The sequence below is a fragment of the Scyliorhinus torazame genome, chromosome 17 (genome assembly GCF_047496885.1).
Source record: "Scyliorhinus torazame isolate Kashiwa2021f chromosome 17, sScyTor2.1, whole genome shotgun sequence".
Classification (NCBI taxonomy): domain Eukaryota; kingdom Metazoa; phylum Chordata; class Chondrichthyes; order Carcharhiniformes; family Scyliorhinidae; genus Scyliorhinus; species Scyliorhinus torazame.
In genome coordinates this window covers 76,055,106-76,081,366 of record NC_092723.1, presented here as the reverse complement: position 1 = coordinate 76,081,366, position 26,261 = coordinate 76,055,106, and the positions used below count along the sequence as shown (strand labels likewise).

At 49.3% G+C, this 26,261-nt stretch overlaps 1 protein-coding gene across 1 annotated transcript in view; it reads right to left on the bottom strand.

Moving 5' to 3' along the window:
* Nucleotides 1–11,221: 11,221 nt before the first annotated feature.
* LOC140393543 (methyltransferase-like protein 27) overlaps nucleotides 11,222–26,261 on the bottom strand; it is a 278,746-nt gene continuing 263,706 nt past the window's right edge. The window contains exon 6 of the mRNA XM_072479838.1: nucleotides 11,222–11,535. Coding sequence (XP_072335939.1) covers nucleotides 11,333–11,535 — 203 coding nt within the window. The 3' untranslated portion in view covers nucleotides 11,222–11,332. The remainder of the gene's footprint in view (nucleotides 11,536–26,261) is intronic.

Genomic DNA, 26,261 nt, shown 5'->3' with positions numbered 1-26,261 from the left:
GCAGCCGAAACGGTGGAACTGGGCCTAGAGCGCAAGGCAGCCGAAACGGCGGGCTGGGCCTAGAGCTCAAGGCAGCCGAAACGGCGGAGCTGGGCCTAGAGCGCCAGGCTGCCGAAACGGCGGGCTGGGCCTAGAGCGCGAAGCTGCCGAAATGGCGGGCTGGGCCTAGAGCTCAAGGCAGCCGAAACGGCGGAGCTGGGCCTAGAGCGCGAGGCTGCCGAAACGGCGGGCTGGGCCTAGAGCTCAAGGCAGCCGAAACGGCGGAGCTGGGCCTAGAGCGCGAGGCAGCCGAAACGGAGGAGCTGGGCCTAGAGCGCGAGGCAGCCGAAACGGTGGAACTGGGCCTAGAGCGCAAGGCAGCCGAAACGGCGGGCTGGGCCTAGAGCTCAAGGCAGCCGAAACGGCGGAGCTGGGCCTAGAGCGCCAGGCTGCCGAAACGGCGGGCTGGGCCTAGAGCGCGAAGCTGCCGAAACGGCGGTCTGAGCCTAGAACGCGAGGCAGCCGAAACGGTGGAGCTGGGCCTAGAGCGCGAGGCAGCCGAAACGGCTGAACTGGTCCTAGAGCGCGAGGCAGCCGAAACGGCGGAGCTGGGCCTAGAGCGCAAGGCAGCCGAAACGGCGGGCTGGGCCTAGAGCGCGAGGCAGCCGAAACGGCGGAGCTGGGCCTAGAGCGCGAGGCAGCCGAAACGGCGGAGCTGGGACTGAGGTGATGTCCTCAATGTTTGAGAAGCATTTCGCGAAACATATGGAAATGAAATGAAATGAAATAATAATCGCTTATTGTCACAAGTAGGCTTCAAATGAAGTTACTGTGAAAAGCCCCTAGTCGCCACATTCCGCCGTCTATTCGGGGAGGCTGGTACGGGAATCGAACCGTGCTGCTGGCCTGCCTTGGTCTGCTTTACAAGCCAGTTCTTTAGCTCTGTGGTGAGAAAGGAAATGGCGGTAGCATTGAGGGCGTTGGTGGAGGAGGCAATTGCCCCGGTGAAAGTAGCTGTTGTGAAGACGTCGGCCGAGGTGAGGAAGCAGAGTAGGAGATGCAGGGAGTGGAGGAGACCATGTCACGACACAGCAATCAGCTCACCTTGATGGGGGATGAGCTGCAAAGGGTGGCCGAGGCCAAGAAAGGGCTGCGAGCAAAGCTGGAGGATATGGAGAACCGCTCGAGATGGCAAAATCTGAGGATTGTGGGCCTGACCAAGGGGGTGGAGGGCCCAAGGCCGACGGAGTACTTTGCCAAAATGTTGACGGAACTGATGGGGGAGGGAGGGGAACCTTCTCGGTATGAACTGGACAGGACCCATCGGTCGCTGAGGCCTAAGTCAAAGTTGAACGAATCGCCAAGGGCAGTGATCATCTGTTTTCACAGATATTACATGAAGGAGAAGGTCATGAACTGGGCAAAGCAGAAGAGGGAGCTGCAGTGGGCTGGTACTAAGGTTTGCATTTATCAGGACTTGATGGTCGAACTGGCAAAGCGCCGAGCGGCTTTCAGTCGAGTGAAGGTGGCAGTGTACAACAGTGGGGTACGGTTTGGAGTGATGTATACAGTGAAGTGGAGGGTGATCTACAACTCCATAGACTTTTCTTTTGAGACGGTGGAGGCGGCGGAGGCATTTATGAAGACAGAAGGCTTGGGGCGAAAATGAAGAATGGGAGAATGCATATATGTAGTTTTGAATAATGTTCTTCATGCTGTTATAGAGGTTAAAGTTTTTTGTTGCTGTTCTTTGTAGCGACGTTTTTTTCTGAAATGTGTATGTTTGATTGTTCTTTCCCAGGACTGAGCGGGAGGGGAGGAAAGGCCTGAGCGAGGGCCTCCGCACTAGCTAACGTAGGTTGGCTCGTGAACGGAGGTGTTGTGAGGGCAGGGGCTACGAACATTGGAGCCTAGTGAGCAGGTTTCCATGGGCCTAGGAGGTGAGAAGGGGGGGAAAATCAATACTGGGTGAGGTTCCTTCGAGAGGGAGTGTAGGGGGTATTCTGGGAGGGGGGCAAGGGGTTCGATGTTAATCATGTATAGGGGCGGGTCATGCTCAGTGGGTAGGGCCCAAAATTATGATGATGGTGCATAAGAAGGGGGAGAGAGACCCCCTGTTTGGATAGTTACCTGGAACGTGAGGGGGTTGGGAAGCCCAGTGAAGAGGTTGAGGGTGCTTGCGCACTTGAAAAGTTTGAAAGCTGATGCGGCGATGCTGCAGGAGACACACTTGAGGGTGAAGGCTCACCTTAGAAAGGGCTGGGTTCATCAGGTGTTTCACTCGGGATTTGATAGTAGGGTGCAGGGGGTAGCGATCCTGGTGAATTAAAGAGTGAGGTTCAAAATGGAGAAAATGGTGGTGGACCAGGGAGGTAGGTATGTGGTAGTGACAGGGGCATTGGAGGAGAGGTTGGTGGCATGGGTAAGCGTGTATGGTCCCAACTGGGATGATGTGGGGTTTGTAAAGAAGGTGTGTGGGGCCATCCCCGACTTTGATTCGCATGAATTGATACTGGGTGGAGACTGGAACTTGGTGCAGGAGCTGAGATTGGACAGGTCACAGCCACGCTCGCTTGTCCCTTCGGGGAGGGGGGGGGGGGGGTGGAGGGGGGGGGGGGGGGGGGGGGAGAGGCGTTGGCTGGACTAATGGAAGGAGTGGACCCTTGGAGGGTTTTCACCCGGAGGAACAGGAGTATTCTTTTTTCTCTTCGATTCATAAGGTCTATTCGCGGATAGATGTTTTTGTGGTGGGGAAGGCACTGTTGGCCAGGGTCAAGGGGTTGGAATATTCAGCAATTGCGATGTCGGATCATGCGCCACATTGGGTGGACATGGTGCTGGAGAAGGGGGCAGTGCAGAGGCCGGGGTGGAGATTAAATGTGGGGCTGTTGGGGATCAAAGGTTTTGTGATAAGATTGGAAAACGATTGACGAATGTGTGGGGTTTAATTGCACATGGGAGGTTTCGCAGGCGGTGGTATGGGAAGCTCTGAAGGCAGTGGCGAGGGGGGAGGTGATATCATTTAAGGCAAAGGTGGATAACGAGGAGAGTGTGGATCAGCAAAGGTTAAAAGACAAGATGTTGGAGGTAGACAGGAGCTATGCAGAGGATGTGGATCCAGCACTGTTGGAAAAGTGGATGGAGTTGCAGGCGAGGTTTGACCGGCTGTCCACAAGGAAGGCGGTGCGCCAATTGAGGTGGACGAGGGGAGCGGTCTACGAGCATGCTGGCAGGTCAGCTTCGGAGGGAGGCAGCGGCGAGGGAAATTGTTCAGGTTCGGGATAGGGCAGGGAAGTTGGGGGTGGCTCCGGACCAGATTAAAGGGTTTTTGAGGAGTTCTATGAGAGGTTGTATCGGGCAGAACCACAGGGGGAGGATCGGGGAATGCAGGAATTCCTGGATGGTTTGGAATGTCCGAGGTTGGGGGAGGAGGAGATATAGGACGCAATTGGGAAGATGCAATCAGAGAAGTTAGCAGAGTCAGATGGGTTTCCGGTGGAGTACTATAAAAATTTAGGGATAGGTTGGCGCTGCTGATGGTGGGGATGTTTGAGGAGGCGATAGGGGAAGGGGTGTGCCACAGACTTTGAGGCAGATATCCTTGTTGCTCAAGAAGGATAAGGATCCGCCAGAGTGTCGGTCGTATAGGTCCATATCACTCTTGAATGTGGATGCAAAGGTACTGGCGAAGGTGTTCCCGGGTAGGTTGGAGAAATGCCTCACGAAAGTGATAGGGGAAGATCAGATGGAGTTGAGAAGGAGGCAGCTTTTTTCAAACATTAGGATGGTACGGAATGCTGTTATGGCACCGGCAGAGGGGAGGGAGATAGAGGTAGTGATGCCGTTGGATACCGGAGGGCGTTTGACCGGATAGAATGGAGGTATTTGATGACGGTTTTGGATTGGGCCGTGATTTGTGGAGTGGGTAAGATTACTTTACCGGGAGTCGAGGGCGCGTGTTCGCCCGAATAATATAAATTGTGGGTATTTTGCTCTACATTGAGAGATCAGGCAGGGATGTCCTATGTCCCCCCTGTTGTTTGCGCTTGAGCCTTTGGCCATCGCGTGGAGAAGTTCGGGGAGGTGGAGTATAGGATATCGTTGTACGCAGACGACTTGCTATTGTATGAGCCGGAACCAAGTGCGTCGATGGATGGTACATTGGAGCTGCATCGAGTGTTTGGGTCTTTTTCGGGGTGTAAACTAAATTTGGCCTCAAGCAAATAATGCGTGGTGTCCCTACTGAGGGTGGGGGGGCTGCCATTCCGTAGGGCGGTAACCCATTTTAGATCCCAGGTGGTGCAGGTGGCACGTGATTGGGGCGGAGGAGGGGGCTCCGTAGATATAATATTGCTAGTTTGGTGGGGAGGGTGAAAGTGGATTTGGCAGGATGGGATTATCTTCCTCTATCGCTGGCAGGTTTGATACGAGCAATTAAGATGAATGCATTGCCGTCGTTTTTGTTCATTTTTCAGTGCCTGCCGATATTTTTACCAAAGGTGTTTTTTTAAGGAAGTAGAAAAGATGATTTCCTCATTTATTTGCAGGAAGGTGGCCAGGATTATGAAGGTGCTGTTGCAGAGAGGACGGCAGTCAGGGGGGTTGGGACTCCCGAATCTATTGTATTATTACTGGGTGGCAAATGCTGAGAAAGTGCGGGACTGGGTGAGAGGGGGGACTCCCATTGGGTTAGAATGGAGGAGAGTCTGTGCAGGGGGTCGGGGTTAAGGGCGTTGGGAACAGCGTCAATCCCGGTGGCCATGGGGAACTATTCAGGGTGTCCGGTGATGGTGGCGACGCTGAATATCTGGAGGCAGTTGCGCCAGCACTTTACGTTGTGGGCGGGGTCGAGGGAAATGCTGATTCGAGGAAATCATAGCTTTGAGCCAGGGAAGTGGGATGGGAATTTTCGGAGATGGGAGTAGGGGAGTTAGGGTATTAAAGGATTTGTTTCTGGGAGGCCGGCTTGCGAAGTTGGAGGAGCTGGGGGAGAAATATGGGTTGGAGCAGAGGGAGATGTTTAAGTAATGCAGGTCTGAGATTTTGCCAAGAAGGAGGGACAAAGCTTTCCAGTGGCGCGAGCTCCACACTGTTGGAAGAGATACTGACAACAGGGGAAATGGAGAAGGGGGTGATGTCGGCAATTTATGGGGTTATGCTGGGTAAGGTATCACTGGAGGGGATTAAGGCAAAGTGGGAGGAAGATTTGGAGGGAGGGTATGGAGGAGGTGTTGCGGTGTGAGGTGCTCCGGAGGGTGACTGTGTCAACTTGTTCATGCGCGAGGTTGGGGCTGATACAGTTGAAGGTGGTGTATAGGGCGCACCTCACAAGGGCGAGGATGAGTCAACTTTTTGAGGGGGTGGAGGATGTTTGAGAACGGTGTGGGGGGGCCCCCGCAAATCACATACATATGTTTTGGTCCTGTCCAAAATTGGAGGGAGGTCTCCTAGAAGCCATATTCGGGGTGTCAGACTAGCCGGGGTTGGAGGCAGTTGTCTTAGCCTTTGCCTCGCTGGTCGCCCGAAGGCGGATTCTGTTGTGGTGGGGGTCGGCTTCTCCGCCCTGTGCATCGGCTTGGTGGGGGGGATCTGCTGGAGTTCCTAACACTCAAGAAAGTGAAATTCGGGTTGAGTGGAAGGATGGAAGGGTCTTACAACTCATGGGCCTTGTTCATCATGCATTTTCAAGAATTGGATGACATCGAACATTGTGGGGGGAGGTTGGGTTTGGAATGTATAAGTTATTGATGATTCTGTATGGGTTGATGGTGGATTCCTGATTCTTTTTCATTGGTGTTCTGCATTCAAAACGTTGGAAGCTGTTTGAGGGTGGGTGGGTTAAGGGAATTGTTGGCCAGGGGAATGCCATTGTATTTGTTGTTGATTATTTGTTCATGTAAATTTGATGAAAATGTGAAAAAGGAGAATAAACACATTTGAAAAAAAAGGTTGCCATTATAATCTCTCAGTTGACAATCATTCTTGTCAATCACTGGCTTTATCCTTATTCTTGTTATATCTGTTTCATTGATAAGGTTGGCTCTTGCTTGGTATCTAATTTTATATTGATGTTGGTTCCATTTATCATCAAAGGAATCGTCCATTCATCTATATTCTGAATGATGGAAATTTGTTTTAAAGTTTCCGAATTGGTTACTTTTTGATGTGCTTTTCCTATGCTTTCCACTATTCCAACAAAGAAGGAATCCTCTAAGTCAAATTCATCTTCTTCTGAGTCAGGTTTGATCGCTTGTTTTAAATTTTTTTCAATGCTTACTTCTTGCACAGCTCTTACTTTGTTTACTGTACTGAGCTTTTTAAACTGCTGCAAACTTGTTCCCAATCTACATTGAAATGCGTAATGGTTAGCTTGTGACATTTAGCACAGGTTTTGCCATATGCAGTACATTTTTAAATCTGATGCGCGTTGCCACACCTGTTACACGTAATGGCGTTCACAAATTCATTCATAAAATGGCTGCCGGCTGGAGCACGTTTCTTTTTTAGGTGCGCCACTAAATTAATGGCGTCGGCCACGTTGTCAGTTTTTGCACCACTTTCTCCAACAATCATTTCTGAAAATTGTTTTCTTGCACGTTCACTTGCTCTACAAATTCTGATTGTCTTCTAAAGTCAAATCAGACTCTCGCAATAACCTTTCTCGCAATTTGTCACTTTTTACCCCGTAGTCTCAGATCCATTATGAAGCAGTCAAGTGTTTTACCTGATTTTTGCACTCTTTGCCTGAACACATACCGTTCAAACATTTTGTTTTGTTGCATTTGGAAGTGCTTGTCAAACTTCTCGATAACTTTGTCATTATCTGCCTCATCTTCAAACTGGAACAAGTTAAAGATTTCAATGGCTTGTGAGCCTGCAATTGTTAAAAACAATGCTATTTTCCGCTGGTCACTGGCCGCTTCTAGGTCTAGGGCAGAGATATACAATTCAAACTGTTGTTTGAAATTACGGCACTTAACGTCTACTTTACCCAAAGTATGAAATTGCCTTGGAGTTTGCAGACCTTCCATCTCGCTTCGACTGGGATTTGCTTCGACGTCCTGGTTTAGGTCAGACTCTGGTTAGAAATTCTGAGTTTTTTTTCACGGAAATTTCTTGCAAACTTCTCTTTTCTTTCTGTACCTTTCTACTTATCTTTAGCATGCACATCTGGTACCACATGATGTCCACTCCTGGTATCATGTGATGTTCTTTGAATTCTTAATGAGAATGGCTTTGACGTGTAGTGTCTCACAAAGAACATCAAGCTATGTTTTGAACAAAGCTCATTTATTTACACTACAAAATAAATAAGTTTGTCTTGCTTGCTAAGATATAAAAGATTACTGATTGACTAAAGCTATGATACTAACTACAGAGCTCCTGATAACACGACTATTTTATATCTCGCCTAACAATCTCCCTGAATCAAGAGTATCACTTGATCCACGTGTACGCGCTTGATCGCCATCTAGTGGTTGGATGTAGTTACAATAAATTGTTAACCCTTCATTATTCTTACAATACACATTAGGGACTAGTTTAGCACAGGGCTGAATAGCTGGCATTCAAAGCAGACCAAGGCAGGCCAGCAGCACGGGTTCAATTCCCGTACCAGCCTCCCCGAACAGGCGCCGGAATGTGGCGACCATGGGCTTTTCACAGTAGCTTCATTTGAAGCCTACTTGTGACAATAAGTGATTTTCACTTCATTTCATTTCATATTGTAACGGAGGGAAACCCAAGATCGCAGGCATAGGAATACTCCAGTAGGCGGGCCACCACACTAGCAGGAAAACTAGTACCATGAGGTAGGAGTTGAGGAGGTTGCAGACGGGTCGTGCCCAATGCCCCACATGGAGGTTGGACACAGCCCTCCTGGCCGACAAGGCCTTCTGCTAGAAAACATCACAGCCATAGATGAGTCTATTACTAACAACCAGAACCGGGAGGTCTCACCCTCCACATTCGGAGAGGTGCTGAAGGCTTTGATTAGAGGAGAAATTATTGCCTATAAGGCACAGAGGGACAGGGAAGAGAGGATGACCGGGCAATGAGATCGACTCCATTCTGGAGGTCAACAGAAGATACTCTGAGGTGCCATCCGTAGACTTTCCGGTGGAAATGAAAAGGTACAAATTGACTTTAACCTGCCAGCCACCAGGAAAGCAGTGCACCAACTGTGCCAGACACGAGGACCCTTCTACCAACAAGAAGACAAGGCTAGCCGCCTGCTGGTTCACCAACTGAGATAGCAGGCAGCCACTAGGGAGATAGTGCAGGTGAAAGAAAGCAGAGGTGGACTATTAGCCAAACCAAAAAGGTTAAAGAAGCATCCAAGCCCTTCTACTGGGGGATGTACACCTCCTAGCCCCCTAGAAGAGACTCAGGGATGAAACGGTTCCTTGATCAGAGAATAATAGAATTTACAGTGCAGAAGGAGGCCATTCGGCCCAGCAGGTCTGCACTGGCCCTTGGCAAGAGCACCCTATCCAAGCCCACATTTCCACCCTATCCCCGTAACCCAGTAACCCCACTGAACAATTTTGGACACTAAAGACAATTTAACACGGCCAATCCACCTAACGCGCACACCTTTGGACTGTGGGAAGAAACCGGAGCACCCGGAGGAAACTCACGGACACACAGGGAGTATGTTCAGACCCCGCACAGACAGTGACCCAAGCCGGAATCGAACCTGGGACCCTGGAGCTGTGAAGCAACTGCCACCATGCTGTCCAACTTGATATGCCAGCCATTAGGGATGAAAGGAGGAGGGGCTTGAAGCACCGCTGGAACTGGGAGAGATCATGGGGAACATCAGCTCCATGCAGGCAGGGAAGGCACCGGGACCCAAGAGTTTAGTGTATTGCGTTCCGGAACACGTTGGTGCCGTTGTGGAGGTGACGGAGAATAGAGAGTTGCCGTTACATTGGCACCCACTGCGATTTTAGCAGTGGGTGCCAACCCAATTCTCCACCCAATCGCGTTTCCAAATTCCGTCGTTGGACTTCAGAGAATCCTGCCCTATGTCTTTTATATTCTTTTGTATGAAAAGTTAAAAATTTGACAAAAATGATTTCAAAAATAGAAATAAAAAGCCCATGGCCTCGAATGGTCCTTTTTCTCTTTTTCAGGTGTTGAACGGATGGATTAGTGCCCATGATGGCGCTCGCCTATATGTTCACATATCGCACTGATGGAATACCTGCTACCATTTTGCTGCTGGCAGAGATCCAGGATTCATGCATGAAACTGGCATTAGGCCTATTGCTCATGTAAATATGTGTCTTAATTCTGGCTTAAGGTCCAACTTGCAATGGAGAAGGTAGGCAAGGGGGAGGAGGGGGGCAGGGAGAGAGAAAGGTGAGGTTTAAGAATGGCCGGAATGGATAATCGGGGGCCTATAGCAAGGCCGCAAAGAATAGGACCCCAAATAAACACAAAAAATTGGATAGGTGGTGGGGGAGGGGGTGTCAATCGAGGGGGGCAAGGAAAGGAGAAGGGGAAAGAGATGCATGTAGTGATATCATGGATGTGTTGTAATTCACCGACTGACCACTAGGAGTCTCACTAGTATATAAGTGGATGTTGTAGTCAGGTGACCTCAGACTGACTGAAGAGCTGGAAGAGAGAGGTTGCTTGTGCATGATCATACTGTTATTCATCTGTTGTCTTGTATATAGTTGATCCACAGTTAATGTTAATAAATCACTTATAGCTTTAGCTATATTTGTAATATAAATTAGGACATCCGACAAGAACTTTACATGGTACTAGACACAGATGCTATTAAACACTGAGAAAAAACTATCAGCGTGCCATGAGGTCCACAGAGATTTGAAGATTTTGCAGACTGCATAAATGAACCACATGAAATCGTTGAAGCCACCAATGCGTCTCAGATTTCATGATAATGTGGACAGCAACTGGCGTGTATTTAAACAACAATTTGATGCACAGTGCACCCCCAGAAAGAATGAAATTTATGAATGCTATGTGTTTAGATCACGTTTACAGAAGACAGAAGAGTCCATAGACCATCCTCACGGCGTCGAGGTCCAAGTTTCGATCCCGGCTCTGGGTCACTGTCCGTGTGGAGCTTGCACATTACTCCCCGTGTTTGCGTGGGTTTCACCCTCACAACCCAAAGATATGCAGGGTAGGTTAATTGGCCACGTTAAATTGTCCCTTAATTGGAAAAAAAAGAATTGGGTACTCTAAATTTGTAAAAATAAAATAACATTTTGTTTAAAAGTTAAAAGCTAAAACCTGTAATTTTTCTGTGGTGGAATCTTCCAGGGTTCGGGACCAGATTGTGTTTGGTATGAATGAAAATCAGATGAGGAAACAGTTGCTGAGGGAATCGGAGCTGTCTTTGGACCAAACTGAAGATCTGGCAGGCTCACGAGCTAGCAGCACAGCGTTCTAAAATGTTTCTCAGTAATGGCGCCGTCTTCTTGGAGGAAAGCACTTTGGTTGATGCCCTTTTTCCAAAAATGCGGGAAACCTCCGAAAAAACGCACAAAAGTTCCTGCAGCTACTCACACACCAACAAACAGGTTAAAGATCAGGACAAAGTATTTCTGTGTAGGAGATGTGGTCAAAGGCACAAATTAAGACAGTGTCCAGCATTTGACAGGTTTTGTTCCAGATGCAAAAGAAAAAAATCACTTTGCTCAGAATTGTTACTCGAAGCTCAACCCCAGATCAGTCAGCACAGTGGAAGACACAGTCTCCAGTGATGAAACATCATTGTTTGCTGGAGTAATAGCAGAGAAGAACACATTTTTGGATACATCAAAAAATTCTCCAGCACTTAAAAAAATGCAAACTGATACTCCATTTAAAATAAATGTGGTTGATGAGGAGAAATGGCTGCAACCACTTGAAGTGAACGGTACAGTGGTCCAACTGAAGTTAGACACTGGTGTCAAAGTCAATTTAATCAGCATGAGTGATTTTAGAGGGAATGTGAGGGGGAACCTTTTTACCCAGAGGGTGGTGGGAGTTTGGAATTCTCTGCCTGAAAGGGGGTGGAGGCAGAGACCCTCATAACATTTAAGAAGTATTTAGATGTGCACTTGTGATCCCAGAGCATATAAGGTTATGGGCCAAGTACTGAAAATGGGATTAGAATAGTTAGGTGGTTGTTTTTGACGTGCGCGGATGCAATGGGCTGAAGAGCCTTTTCTGTGCTACATGATTCTATGACTCGATGAAAGAAAAGATCATTCTCTGGTTTATTTGCACCAGGTGAATTTTCATTCATTTATTTTCATATTGAAATCATTCAATTGACAATTTTCAAATGTGAAGCTCCCAGAATATCCAGGGATTCGTGACAGCGTCATTATTTCTTCTTGTAGACAGCCACTATCCCACCATGGTACTGTTCTGTCACTCCTGTGTTCACCACCTTCTTCTGCCAATTCTCCACATTTCGCTCCACAACCTTCTCCCACAGCCCCGTGTTCACCAACTCCTGGATTGAAGCAAGCAGTTTCCTTCTGTGATCCGTCTCCTCAGCTCTCAGCGTGAAACAGATAAAGCCACCTGTCAGAGAGATGCACCGACAGGTCAATGTGTAATAAACACTGGTAAGACAAACATTTCCTCAAGATCACAGTTCGACTGCAACCCGCTTGTAGTAACACAGTCTCAAGATATTTCTGATGTGGAGATGCCGGCGTTGGACTGGGGTGAGCACAGTACAAAGTCTTACAACACCAGGTTAAAGTCCAACAGGTTTGTTTCGATGTCACTAGCTTTCGGAGCGCTGCTCCTTCCTCAGGTGAATGAAGAGGTATGTTCCAGAAACACATATATAGACAAATTCAAAGATGTCTATATATGTGTTTCTGGAACATACCTCTTCATTCACCTGAGGAAGGAGCAGCGCTCCGAAAGCTAGTGACATCGAAACAAACCTGTTGGACTCTAGCCTGGTGTTGTGAGACTTTGTACTGTGCTCAAGATATTTCAACAGCGGTTACCTGTTTGAAAATCTGTCCACAATTATTTTACAACGTTCTACAGAAAGTGGTACTCTGCAGGCAAACTGTTACCTCATCTTAGGTTGAGAGGAAGTCTTTTGAAAATAAGTCAAGTTGCCTTTTAATATTAAATATGTTAAATGTTTACATCTTCTGTCCTGTAAGGTCACATGGCCACAGACTGTGGAGAGTGATATTTATATATTGATCTTTGAGTTGTGTCTGTATTCTCCAGTTAGGATAATATTCAGCAAAAGGAAAGGAGCGATTTTACAGCCACGCGCACTCTCACTCAAGCGCAACGCGGCCGTTAGATTGCGGGAGGCCAAATTCGAGGACCGTGCCGAGGCGCCGATCAGTTTACAATCTAACCGGCCTGCTCCCGTTGGGAAATCAGGATTCTGCCGTGACTTGGCAAGAAACCCAACAATCACTGCTTAAGGCCAATCTCCATACAATTAACAGGAATGGCCCCCTATCTAACGACCACCTCAGCGAGTGGGCACGTGGGCGTCGATTAGTGCGCCTTTTTAAAAACGTGAAGCTGGCAGGATGACTGATGTGCGGATCCAAGGAGGTGAATAGCCATCTTTGCTCCTGGACAGCACGCTAGTCCAGGGCACTGGGGTTGCTGCCCTGGTGCTCCGGGGGCGGTGGGGCGTGTCCTCGTTTGGGGAGGGGTGGGCCGCCATTGGTGGGGATTTGCCCCTGGGCTGGGAGTGGAGCAGGTGCCACAGTTCCCGTGGGTCCACCGTGCCACCCCCTGATTTGTGTGTACCCATAATGGTGAGGGGGTGGGGGGGGGGGGAACCCCAGCCCCTGCCCCTGACTCTCTATCCCACCCACCATCCATAACTTCCACTGACCTTGCAGGCCTTTGGCTGCATGGCTGAAGGCCATTGCTAATGAGGAATTAGTAATCGTAGTTAAGTGAGCACTTCACACTTCCCAAGTAGATTCCTGGGGGCAGGAGTGCCATGCAGCATGTGGGAGTAATTGCCTAGCATCCCAATCAGACCGTGATGTCTGTTCACTGTGCCTGAACACTGCAGGAAGCAACAACACGATGCAGCAGCCAACATCCGAAAACCCAGGGCTGGGCCCCAGCGCCAGGGTAATTTCCGTGACTAGAGATTGGGTAAGTGCTCCAGGGAGGGGGCTAGTGCCCAGTTCAGGTAACGTTACGTTTAGGTGTCCGAGGTACAGGATCTAGGGTCCGCTGACTCATGGCCCCCACTACGGCCATGTAGGCAGGGTGTGTCAGACGGCAGGGGCTGAGGGATGGGGAGAACAATGGGGGACTGGAGGATCCTAGGGTGGAAGACACCGCTGGTCACCAGTCTGTCACCCTCTCTAATTCTTCCAGATATTACATGGGATGGATATCTTGGATGCCGTGGATGTTGCCCTCGCGGTGCTGCTGACTGACCAGGCACCGGAGAAGACGGCAGCAGCAGCATCGACAGAGACTCGAGGCGGCTGCCCATGTGCAGGACCCTGCCCCACATCCTGAGGGCCCAGCCTCCCATCAAGCCAGGGAAGGACCTAGAGGGGTGGCCAGCAATGTCCCAGGTGTACCGGCGTTGTTAGTGGTTTGAACAAATGATGGACAGCAGATGTTGAGGCGGATCCTGCAGTAGGATCCGCCTCAACAAGGGGACGGTGCAGCACGTGTGCCATGTCCTTGTGGACTTGGCATCACATGGAGGATACCTGTTCCCGATGGCCATCAAGGTTACCGCAGCCCTGAATGTCTACTCCTCGGGATCATTCCAGGGCTCGAGCAGGGCCTTGTGTGGCATCTCATAAGCTACAGCCCAGAAGTGCATCCGTGAGGCCATAGATGCCCTGTTTGGCTGGGCACCAAACTATATAAACTTTGACATGGACCAGGCCCAACAAGATGCCCGGGCAGCAGGATTCACCGCCATCGATGGGATGCCCCAGGTCCAGGCGGTAATAGATGGCACGCATGTCACCTTGTGCACATTGGGAAATCAGAAAGTGCCCTACATCATCAGAAAGGGGTTCCACTCCCTGAACACCCAGCTTGCGTATGACCACCAAGATTATGCATGTTTGTGCACAGTTCCCAGGGACTGTGCACAGCAGCTGCATCCTGGGGCAGTTGGACATCCCCAGCCTCTTCAAGAACCACCCCAGAATGGCCGGTTGGCTCTTGCGGGATAAGGGGTAGCCGCTGAGGCCCTAGCTAATGACGCCATGTGAAGGCTGGTGACTGATCCGGATAGCCAATGCAACGGTGTCCATGCGACCACCTGGCTGTCTTTGAGGGGTGCATCAGAATGCTCAAAATGTGGTTCCGATCTCTCAACCCCTCTGATGGTGCACTGCAGTACACCGCCGAGAGGGCCTCCCGCTTTGTGGCGGTCCGCTGTGCCCTTCACAACCTGGCACAGCAGCAGGGTTACATGCTGGATGTAGGGGGAGGGATGGGGAGGAACATGTGGCTACCTCCGAGGAGGTGGACGAGGAGGCGCCGGACCAGGCGGGGTTGGAGGACGAGCCCAAAGAGGACCCGCAGGACGAGCCGGAGTAAGGAGGATAGGAGGCAGCGGTGAGCGTCTTGCAAGTCCAGAGGGCCAGGGAGGACCTCAGCATAGCCTACTTCACATAGGACGTGGCTTCGTCCGTATCTCACACTCTTCCTCCACCCATTCCCCCCACCACCCAGTTCCACCCTCTCAGGTCTGTGTGACATCACCCCAGGGTGATAGGACTGTGTTGGCACTGTCAACAGGTCACTGTCGAGGTCAGGGGGGGTGGTGATAACCTGCTGAGAACTGGTGCTCCTCAATCTATGCCATAGTCTGACCCCAGTCTGTCTGCTGAGTGTGCACTCACACCCTTCACCAGTGTGTGGTGTGCCTGGGGGGAGAGGGGGAGTGGGGAAAAGCTAGGACCACCATGCCCAGGGGGCTGGAGCAGGTGATTGGTGGTCAGCCCACATTGTGGAAGAAAGTGCCAGAGGCGTCATATATCTGGGGTGCAACGTTTTTTAATGCTATACATATGTGTCACCAACTGCCCCTAGCCCCCGATGTTGTCGGACCCCCTTCCCACCCCTCCCTCCACCCCTTCTCCTCTCACCTCACCTTCCCCCTCAATGCCCCAACCCCCTTTCCCCCAGTGCCCTCCCAGTGATCCTCAACCTGCTTAGCCTTCTGTGCTCTCCTGCTGTGTCAAGGTGTGTCCCCAGGATGTACATCAGAGATGGAGGCAGCCTGCTGCCTACCACATCTCATGGCATTTGATGCCCCAGCCCACTTGCCGGTAGTACATGCCTTGCCATGGCACTCTGTTCCATGGTCTGACTCCAACTGGGGGTGGTTTAGCACAGTGGGATGAACAGCTGGCGTGTAATGCAGAACAAGGCCAGCAGCATGGGTTGAATTCCCGTACTGGCGTCACCGAACAGGCACCGGAATGTGGTGACTAGGGGCTTTTCACAGTAACTTCATTGAAGCCTACTTGTGACAATAAGTGATTATTATTATTAATATGCGCCATTGTCAGGAGGGATGGATCTTGGGGGAGCTGGTGGCCACCGGCGCCACTCCGTAGGGGGACTCTGGTTTGGCACCCAGCACCCCCTCCTCCAGGTTGGTGCCCGTAGGGCGCTGCGAATAACCTCAGGACGGTGGGGCAGCTGGATTGAGCCCTGGTTGCCCCTGCGTCATCTGGTTCTGCCAGCCCGGTTCCCCAATGTCTACAGCATGATATTGATGCCCTCGGCGATGCTCCTCAGTGACTGGGACATGCTCTGGAGTATTCTGTCAATGCGCTCCTGCAACTGGGATATGCTCTAGAGTGCCTTGGCAATGTCCACCTGAGACTGGGACATGCCCCGCAGTGCCTCAGAGAGGTCCACCTGGGACACTGGGCCACCTCCCCCAGTGAGTTGGACATGCGACTGAGGCACTCAGCCATGGGCATCACTGACTCAGCCAGGCCTAGGACACCACCACTCATGCTGCTGACATCGTGCACCAGGTTCTCCACTGCTGTCGCCACCCTAGCAGTGTTGGCCTCGGTGCCACGCATTGCTGGCAATATCTCTTGCGCCCATTGCCTCTGGGGCTCCTCAAATTGGCTGTGGATCTGCTGGAGTGTCACTGACATCCTCCTCTGAATATCATGGCCGCACCCTCTTGACTGCATTAGCTCCAGGTAAACTTGTTCCTGAGGCTCTGCATCTAACTGTCACCCACAGAGGTGTGTGTCTCTGAGCTGGTGGAGGGTGGGGATGTGCTTCGAATACGGTGGTCTCCTTGGAGCACCCCTCCAAGGTGTTCTCATGGGAGTGAGCGGAGGGAGTAGAAACCACCCCGGACGGGCTGGCATCGTCGGATGGAAATCCAGCGGGATAATGGACAGGTGGTCAGTGGGAGGGATGGGTCATTCTGTGTGGCATTAACAGCTCACGAGTGACAGGTCATCTGGGTGGCAGCCGGTGGATCCTCACCACTGCGCCATACTCCAACCTCTACATCGGTGACCGATCTGCTCTCGGCCACCCCTGCGACCTTCAAGGTCCGATCCTATAGGGGATGAGGCTTCTGATGTCTGGCCCTCCCGCTGCCCATCTGGGCCCTCTCTCGTCTGTTGTGGGCCAACCTCTCCTGTGGGGACACAGGGGTGGCATCGTGAGCCGCAAGCTTCATTCATCGAGGAGGGAGGGATGGGGGGGGGGGAATGGCCAATATGGGAGGGGAATGGGGGGATGGTTGGAGATGGGAGCAATGGGTGGTATGCGAAGGGGATGGGGGGGCCGCATGGATGGCACTGCTGGACATGGGAAGGCTGGAGTACAGTATGGTGCTGGGCAGAGGTGGTGTCAGGTGCATGGTCACCACGAGGGGTGGGCGGTGTCATGATATTCAGGTAAACATCATAGCACATACATACTGATGGACAGATCCACGGGCCAATCAACACACACACAACACCACAGCCAATCACAGGCAAGAGCATACACAGTACAAAACAGGGAACACAACACTTCCTGAGCATTCCAGCAGGAGACAGCTCAGGGCACAGAGCTCACAGCAAGCCACTCAGACATCCACCATGTGCTGAGTGCCACTACAAGATAGTATTAGGAATATGTCCACAGATTCTAGGGTTATGATCGAACCTCAGTAACTAGTTTACCACTGTAAATAAATGTTAGCAATAAAACTGAGTTGTACCATTCGCAACCGTGTTGGTTCGTCTGTGTAGCAGAGTACCCAACACATCATTTAGGACTGAGTTTAGGAGGAACTTCTTCACCCAAAGGGTTGTGAATCTATGGAATTCCTTGCCCAGTGAAGCAGTAGAGGCTCCTTCATTAAATGTTTTTAAGATAAATATAGATAGTTTTTTGAAGAAGAAAGGGATTGAGGGTTATGGTGTTCGGGCCAGAAAGTGGAGCTGAGTCCACAAAAGATCAGCCATGATCTCATTGAATGGTGGAGCAGGCTCGAGGGGCCAGGTGGCCTACTCCTGCTCCTAGTTCTTATATAGTACCAGGTGAAACTGTGGGACCTACCTACGAATCCTCCGGAATCTGCCATCCTGCGCCATGGACACCGTCAGCACATCGCAGCCGCTACAAGTCGCTGGAAACCTCGGCGTTAATTGGAAGCTGTTCAAACAGCGCTTCCAGCTCTTCCTGGAAGCCAACGAAAAGGAGAGCGCTTCAAACACCAGAAAGATCGCCATCCTCCTCACCACAGCAGGTCAACACGCCATCCATGTCTACAACTCCCTGGTGTTCACGGAAGGTGAGGACAAGACCAAGTACAAAACGGTCCTTCTCAAACTCAACCAACACTTCAACGTTGAGGTCAACGAGAGTTTCGAGAGGTATCTTTTCCAGCAGCGCCTGCAAGGTAAGGATGAGCCCTTTCAATCCTTCCTTACGCACCTCCGTATCCTTGCGCAGTCCTGCGGTTACGACACCACCTCCGATTCCATGATTCGGGACCAGATCGTTTTTGGGGTCACCTCGGGCACCCTACGCCAGCAGCTCTTAAAAATAAAAGGCCTCACCCTAGCCTCCGCAATCGAAGCCTGTGTCCTCTAGGAAAACGCAACTAGCCGCTACTCCCAATTTCAGGCGGCCGAATTGGCGTGGCAGGGGTCCTATGTGGCCGGATCAGCAAAGCAGGCGTCCTACGACGCCGAACGGGTCCAGGCGATCGAGTTCCTCCCGGCCCGCGGCCCGGACGAGGGCGGCCATTTTGCGCGCTTTACGAGGCCTCCCGCGTTTGTGCGCACCAAAAACGACGTCGACACAGAGGGACGTGATGCGCAGGCGCGCTCGACGCAAGACCGAACTGCGCATGCGCGGTGGCGCAACGAACGCCATGACGTCACGACGTGCGGCAACTGCGGAGCCGCACATTTAAAGCGGCAATGTCCCGCAAGAAACTGACAATGCGTCCGCTGTGGCAAGATGGGCCACTACGCTGCCTGCTGTCGAGCAGCGCAACCTGCCAATGTTCCCCAATTCCGACAACCTCGCAGGGACGTGCGGACCATTCAGCCTCCTTACTACGAGTCGTGCCCAGACGATATCCAGACCAGTGACACAGATGACCGGGACGCCTTCCGTGTTGCGGTCATTGATGGGAACCATATGTCTCCAGCCAGGACCCACCAGCCGTTGCAAGTGAACACTGTCAATCCGGGTGATGAATGGTGTGCCACCCTAACGGTCAACCCAAATTCGTTGCCCACCTACTAGACTGGACTTATGAGCCTGTCTGTACATTGAACTCATAATACCACTGTGTTAATATGTTTCTGTTCTTCCTTGTCGTTACAGGAGTTTGTTTCTGTTGTTCAACATTTCCTCGTTCTTTGTTTATGGTACAACCTCGTTGTTATGTCGCACCCGACATCGCCCCTTGTATATAGTTTAGCCCCATGTACATGCTGCAGATATTGCACACACACATTCAGCTGCACTCTGTACACATCTCTATTTATAACCACATAGGCACATGTTCTTGTACAAAAGGGGCAATGTCATGATATTCAGGTAAACATCATAGCACATGCATACTGATGGACAGATCAACGGACCAATCAACACACACACAACACCACAGCCAATCACAGGCAAGAGCATACACAGTACAAAACAGGGAACACAACACTTCCTGAGCATTCCAGCAGGAGACAGCTCAGGGCACAGAGCTCCTAGCACGCCACTCAGACATCCACCATGTGCTGAGTGCCACTACAAGATAGTATTAGGAATATGTCCACAGATTCTAGGGTTATGATCGAACCTCAGTAACCAGTTTACCACTGTAAATAAATGTTAGCAATAAAACTGAGTTGTACCATTCACAACCGTGTTGGTTCGTCTGTGTAGCAGAGTACCCAACACATCAGGCGGGAACGGTGCCAGCCTACCCGTGCTGCCCGGTGGAGGTTGTTGATCTTCTTACGGCACTGGATGCCGGTCCTCCTGGTGACACTTGCCGTGCTGACGGCCGCTGCCACTTCCTCCCAGACGAGCCCCTCGAGGGAGCAGGGCATCCTGTTTGGTCCCGGCTGCGTCCAACAATCTGGCCAGGTTGACATCCCCAAATCCTGGGGCTGGTCTGCTCAGTGCCATCGCTGTGAGCTGTGTGGGATCCATTTAAGTGCTGCTCCCCCTTGTTGGCAAGGAGCTTTCGGGTGTGGTCCTGGCGAATCAGCTGGCGAGACTATCATTTGCAGCGTGAAGCCCCTGTGGTCTCACTAAGTGGTCTAATTAAAGTTTGATACAGGTGATGACCTCGCGGCAGTTCCGCTTACTACCCACTTAGAAAACTATCCATTAAATTGGGCCCGTCGAGTTTACCAACAGCCTTGCCTCCAGCACTGTCTGTAAGTCCAGACCCATGACTACCACATCTTAGACACTCAAAAATATGAGGAGGAATTCTGCGCTCCCCTCCCGCATGAGTTCTGTAATGACCTCCAATTGGCATTATTGGTTGGCCAATTGGAGTATGAGCTCCCTCAATGATAACTCATTGAGGGGGCTCATATAAGCACCTGTGTAGGCTTTGTGAACCAGTCTTAAGTTGACTGGAATGCTAGCAGCACTGTTTGGAGCTGCTCTTGGATATAGTTATTGCAAATAAATACTGGTGTAGTGACGGAACCCCTGCCTCCTGTGGATTATTACAGTGGCGACGAGGTAAACAAAGAACCTTGCGGAGACTTGCTGCCGCACTCGGAGGGTAAGCCTTGCTATTTCAAAAATGCCGTTTTTTGGGAAGTTAGATGCATTCGACCCGACTATTGAGGACTGGTCCCAGTATGTGGAGAGAATGTGTTACTTCTTCCAGGCCAATGAGATAATGAGGGATGAAAGGAAACGGGTTATCCTGCTGACGGCGTGCGGACGCTCAGCCTTCGCCATTATACGTAGTCTAACTTATCCCGATACGCAGAACACGATACCTTTCCAAGAATTAACGAAATTGGTGGAAGAGCACTATGACCCAAAACCACCCCATCATTTTGCGTAGGTACAGATTCTACACAACTAAGCGGGAAGACAGAGAGTCAGTCACAAATTTCTTGACCCGCCTGAGAAGGCTGGCGGAAAAATGTGAGTTCGGCCCGACGCTAAATGAAATGCTTCGGGACCGGTTAGTGTGTGGCATAAATGACCTCACAATACAGATGCGCCTGTTGGCGGAAACGCAGCTAGACTGCAGGCGGGCGTTACAGCTCGCACTGTCCCTAGAAAAGGCAGCAAGTGGGGCGCAGGAACTACAGGGCACACCAATGGAGGTAGATACCTGTGAGAGGGCCTACCACAAGGGGTCCAGCTACCAGATAGCCGCCCTCAGGAAAAGCCTGAGGAATAGAGGGCCAAAGGATAACTCCAGAACTGCTCCCAAGTCTGCTAGGACTAACTGGAGCCAGAGGGAACTATCGGCTGAGGCTCCCCCAACAGAGAAGGACCATTTCTGGCACCAGACAGAGTGGGGTAGCAGCGACAGAAACCCTAGAAGGAGGTGGCAAAAGAGAAATAGCAGGTGGGGATGTAGGGAAGTGCACAACGTAGACGCCCCATCCTCCTCCGAAGGGGAACAGTTATATAATATTGCAACGAAGAAAGCAGAACCTATTAAGATTACCCCACAGGTGAACGGTCGGCCGACAATAATGGAAATGGATACGGGTGCGGCCGTATCAGTAATGGGAGTGGCAGCATTTTAAAAAAATCAAAGATGGACTCTAGCCACTAACCCTAACAAAAACATCGACGAAACTTAAAACCTACACGGGGGAACCCCTGGAAATTCTAGGCACGACTCAGGTACCCGTGGAATATGACAAACAATTGCTCAGATTACCATTGACGATAGTAGAGGGCTCCGGACCGAACTTAATAGGACGGAATTGGCTGAAAGACCTAAAATTAGATTGGATGAAAATTTTCCAAAGTGGAAGCGGGCAGTTGAGTGGAGTACTCCAAAAATACCCGGAGGTCTTCCAAGAAGGTTTGGGGGAAATTATAGGCGCCAAAGCAACTTTGCATGTGGACCCAGAAGCCCTTCCGAAATTTTGAAAGGCCAGGCCGGTACCTTTTGCATTAAGGAAGAAAGTAGATGTCGAAATAGAAAGGTTACAACGCGACGGCATTATCAGACCAGTACAGTTCTAGGAATGGGCAGCGCCGGTGGTACCAATTTTGAAGCCAGACGGCTCGATACGTCTCTGTGGAGATTTCAAACAGATGGTAAACAAATGCGCACTGCTGGACAAATACCCGATCCCGAAAATAGACGACCGATATGCCAAATTGGCAGGTGGGCTTTTGTTCACGAAACTGGACATGAGCCACGCCTACCTGCAGTTAAATCTGGACAAGGACTCCCAGAAGTTCGCTACGATCAACACCCTGAAGGGACTTTTTCGTTATACTAGGCTACCTTTCGGAGTGTCATCAGCCTGGGCTATATTCCAGCGTACGATGGAAAATATTCTGCAGGGACTACCGCAGGTGGCGATTTATTTGGACGATGTCTTAATCACGGATAGCTTAGGAATAAAACAATTTAAATCAACTGTCCACTATCCAGAATCGCAGGGAGCGTTAGAAAGGTGGCATCTGTCATTAAAGACAATGTTGAGGGCTTATTGTCAAAACTACCCAGTCTTCAGAACAGTGACCACGACACCACACAACCCTGTCATGGTAATCTCTGCAAGACGTGCCAGATCATCGACATGGATACCACTATTACACGTGAGAACACCACCCACCAGGTACGCGGTACATACTCGTGCGACTCGGCCAACGTTGTCTACCTCATACGCTGCAGGAAAGGATGTCCCGAAGCGTGGTACATTGGCGAGACCATGCAGATGCTGCGACAACGAATGAACGGACATCGCGCAACAATCACCAGGCAGGAATGTTCCCTTCCAGTCGGGGAACACTTCAGCAGTCAAGGGCATTCAGCCTCTGATCTCCGGGTAAGCGTTCTCCAAGGCGGCCTTCAGGACCCGCGACAATGCAGAATCGCCGAGCAGAAACTTATAGCCAAGTTCCGCACACATGAGTGCGGCCTCAACCGGGACCTGGGATTCATGTCACATTACATTCATCCCCCACCATCTCGCCTGTGAAATCCTACCAACTGTCCTGGCTTGAGACAATTCACACCTCTTTAACCTGGGGTTACCCCATCTCTGGATCTGTAAAGATTTAATCACCTGCTAATGCTTGCATTCCTAGCATTGTTTGACATCTTTGAATCTGTCTATATATGTGTTTCTGGAACAGACCTCTTCATTCACCTGAGGAAGGAGCAGCGCTCCGAAAGCTAGTGACATCGAAACAAACCTGTTGGACGTTAACCTGGTGTTGTAAGACTTCGTACTGTGCTCACCCCAGTCCAACGCCGGCATCTCCACATCATTTTTGCTTTCTTGACCACTACCCGTTTCATCACATTTTGTGCAACTTTCAAATGTTGTCCAGCCAACTGCCCTCCTCCATTTAATAGTTCCCCAAAATTTGACAAGCAATCCAATAGCGTAAGTTCTGACTGCTCACTCACGAATTTATCCTGAATCAATTTAAGTGTCCTCTTACCTCATGACCAAAAATTAGTTCTTAAGGACTGAATTTGGTTGACTCATTAGGTGCATCCCTAATTGCAAACAGTACGAATCGAATTCCTTTATCCCAATCCTCTCGATAATCTTGACAATAAGCCCTCAACATTGTCTTTAATGTCTGATGCCACCTTTCTAACGCTCCCTGCGATTCTGGATAGTGGACAGTTGATTTAAATTGTTTTATTCCTAAGCTATCCATAACTTCTTTGAATAACCTTGAGGTAAAATTTGATCTTTGATCCGATTGTATTTCTGTGGGTAGTCCATGTCTAGTAAAGAATTTAAGTAACTCCTCCACAATCTTTCTAGCTCTAATATTGCGTACTGGAATGGCCTCTGGAAATCCATTACAGTCAAAAGATATTGATTCCCACTTTTTGTTTGAGGAAGTGGTCCTACGCAATCAATTAAGACTCTTGTGTAAAAGGTTACTCAAATGCTGCAATGGGTATTAAGGGCATTGGTTTTATCACTGCTTGAGGTTTCCCTATCACTTGACATGTGTGACATGACCGACAAAATTTAACTACATTTATGTAGTCCAGGCCAATAAAAATGTTTTTTTATTTAACTTGAGATTTCCTTATTCACAAATGACCCCCACTTGTACCTCATGTGCTACTCGCAACACCTCCTTTCTATACCCTACCGGCAATACCACTTGATGAACTTCTGCCCACTTTTCATCCGCCTGCATATGTAAAGGTCTCTATTTTCTCATCAAGCCATCACTTCTACAGTAATAACATTCTGGTATACACTCAGATTCCTCCTCCGTGTACACTTTCTGATATATCCGTTTTATTTCTATATCTTCCTGTTGTAACTCCACCAACTTACCTGAACTAAAAATATCCGCCTCATCCTCCACCTGTTCTTGTTCTTTTCCAACCATCTGATCAAAAATCGTTTGTGATAATTGAACTTCAACTTTATCTTCACTTTGATTTCTCCTCTTGTTTTAACCTGCGACTTTGCGACCTTGTTACTACACAATCTGGAGAAATCCCAGGATATTCGTCCTTCAACACTTCAGTTGTCTGGTTTTCCACTGGCTTATCAACCACAGTCGGCATCACTCCCACCTGCAATCCAGCTATGTCATTACCCAAGATAAACTGTATTCCTGGTCAAGATAGTTTCTCTATTACTCCTACTAACACTTCACCACTCTTCACTGAAGATGACCTTATATAATGGAACACTACTCTTCTCACCCTGAATTCCACATATTACTACCTTTTCTGGCAATATTCCTCCCAAACTACAGAACTCCACATCTCTTACCATCAAAGATTGACTAGCTCCCATATCTGTTAAAATTGTGACTTCTTTACTTGCTCCTCCTGGTACACATGAGTAAACTTTACCCACACAAGTCAATTCTTTAAAGAGATCTGGCAGCTTCTTATCAATCACCTCTTGATCAGGCTGTATAATATTTTGCACTTCCTTCACTTCACTTGAGCTTTCCTTTACCACTTTAATGAACCCCACTGACTTTTCCTGTTTTATCACATCAGCCTTCCCACTGCTTTTCTGCAATCACCAACACTGTGACTTTACCTGGCCTAGTTTATTACAGTGAAAACATCTGAAACTTTTCATTTCTCTTCTACCCTCCTAGATTTCCTTTTAAAACTGAGGTGCACGCTCCTTATTATCTCCCATCAGATCACCTTTACTTTTACCATTTGAGTATTTCTCTTTTCCCCAGTTTCTATCCCTCACAGATTGAAACTGATGTCAGAAACCAAACTTTGATTTATGAACTAATTCGTAATCATCTGCCATTTCTGCTGCTAACCTCACAGTTTTAACCCTCTGCTCTTCCACATGAGTTCTCACTACATCAGGAATTGAATTTTGAAACTCCTCCAAAAGTATAATTTCTCTGAGAGCTTCATACGTTTGGTCTATTTTCAAAGCCCTTATCCACCTATGAAAATTACTCTGTTTGATCCTTTCAAACTCCATGTATGTTTGACCAGGTTCTTTCCTTAAATTTCTAAACATTTATCTGTAGGCTTCAGGCACTAGCTCATGTGCACCTAAGATGGATTTTTTCACCTCCTCATAGGTCCCAGATGCCTCCTCTGATAGTGATGCAAACACTTCACGAGCCCTACCTACCAGCTTTGTTTGAATTAGTCAAACCCACATGTCTTGTGGCCATTTCATTTGTTTAGCCACCTTCTCAAATGAAATGAAAAGGCTTCTACCTCCTTATCATCAAACCTTGACAATGCTTGGACATATTTAAATAGATCCCACTAAGCCTTCGACTATGACGCTCTTTCTCTTTATCCTCATCACTACCCTCAAACTGTAAGTTTCCCTTTACATCCACCAATTTTAACTGACTGTCATGTTTCATGGTCTTTTTCTGAAGTTCAAACTCTCTCCCGTTCTCCCTTTCCTCTCTCTGTTTTTCTTTTTCCCTGATCTGTACCTCCCTTTCTCTTTCTTTTTGTTCTGCCAGGGCTATTCTTTCTTTTTTCCTTTCTTCTCACTCCTTTTCTCTCATTTCATATTCAAGCTGCTTTAGTTCTTATTCATGTTCAAGTTGCTTGATTTGTAACTGAATTTTTACATTTCCAATGAGTCTTCTTGTACATAAGAACATAAGAAAAAATAACTAGGAGCAGGAGTAGGCCTTCTTGCCCCTTGAGCCTGCTCCGCCATTCAATGAGATCATGGCTGATCTTTTGTGGACTCAGCTCCACTTTCCACCCCGAACACCATCACACTTAATCCCTTTATTCTTCAAAAACTATCTATCTTTATTTTAAAAACATTTAATGAAGGAGCCTCTACTGCTTCACTGGGCAAGGAATTCCATAGATTCACAACCCTTTGGGTGAAGAAGTTCCTCCTAAACTCAGTCCTAAATCTGCTTCCCCTTATTTTGAGGCTATGCCCCCTAGTTCTGCTTTCACCCACCAGTGGAAACAACCTGCCCGCATCTATCCTATCTATTCCCTTCATAATTTTATATGTTTCTATAAGATCCCCCCTCATCCTTCTAAATTCCAACGAGTACAGTCACAGTTGACTCAACCTCTCCTCGTAATCCAACCCCTTCAGTTCTGGGAGCAACTATATCTGGCAATTTGAAATGCTCAGTGTTGGGGG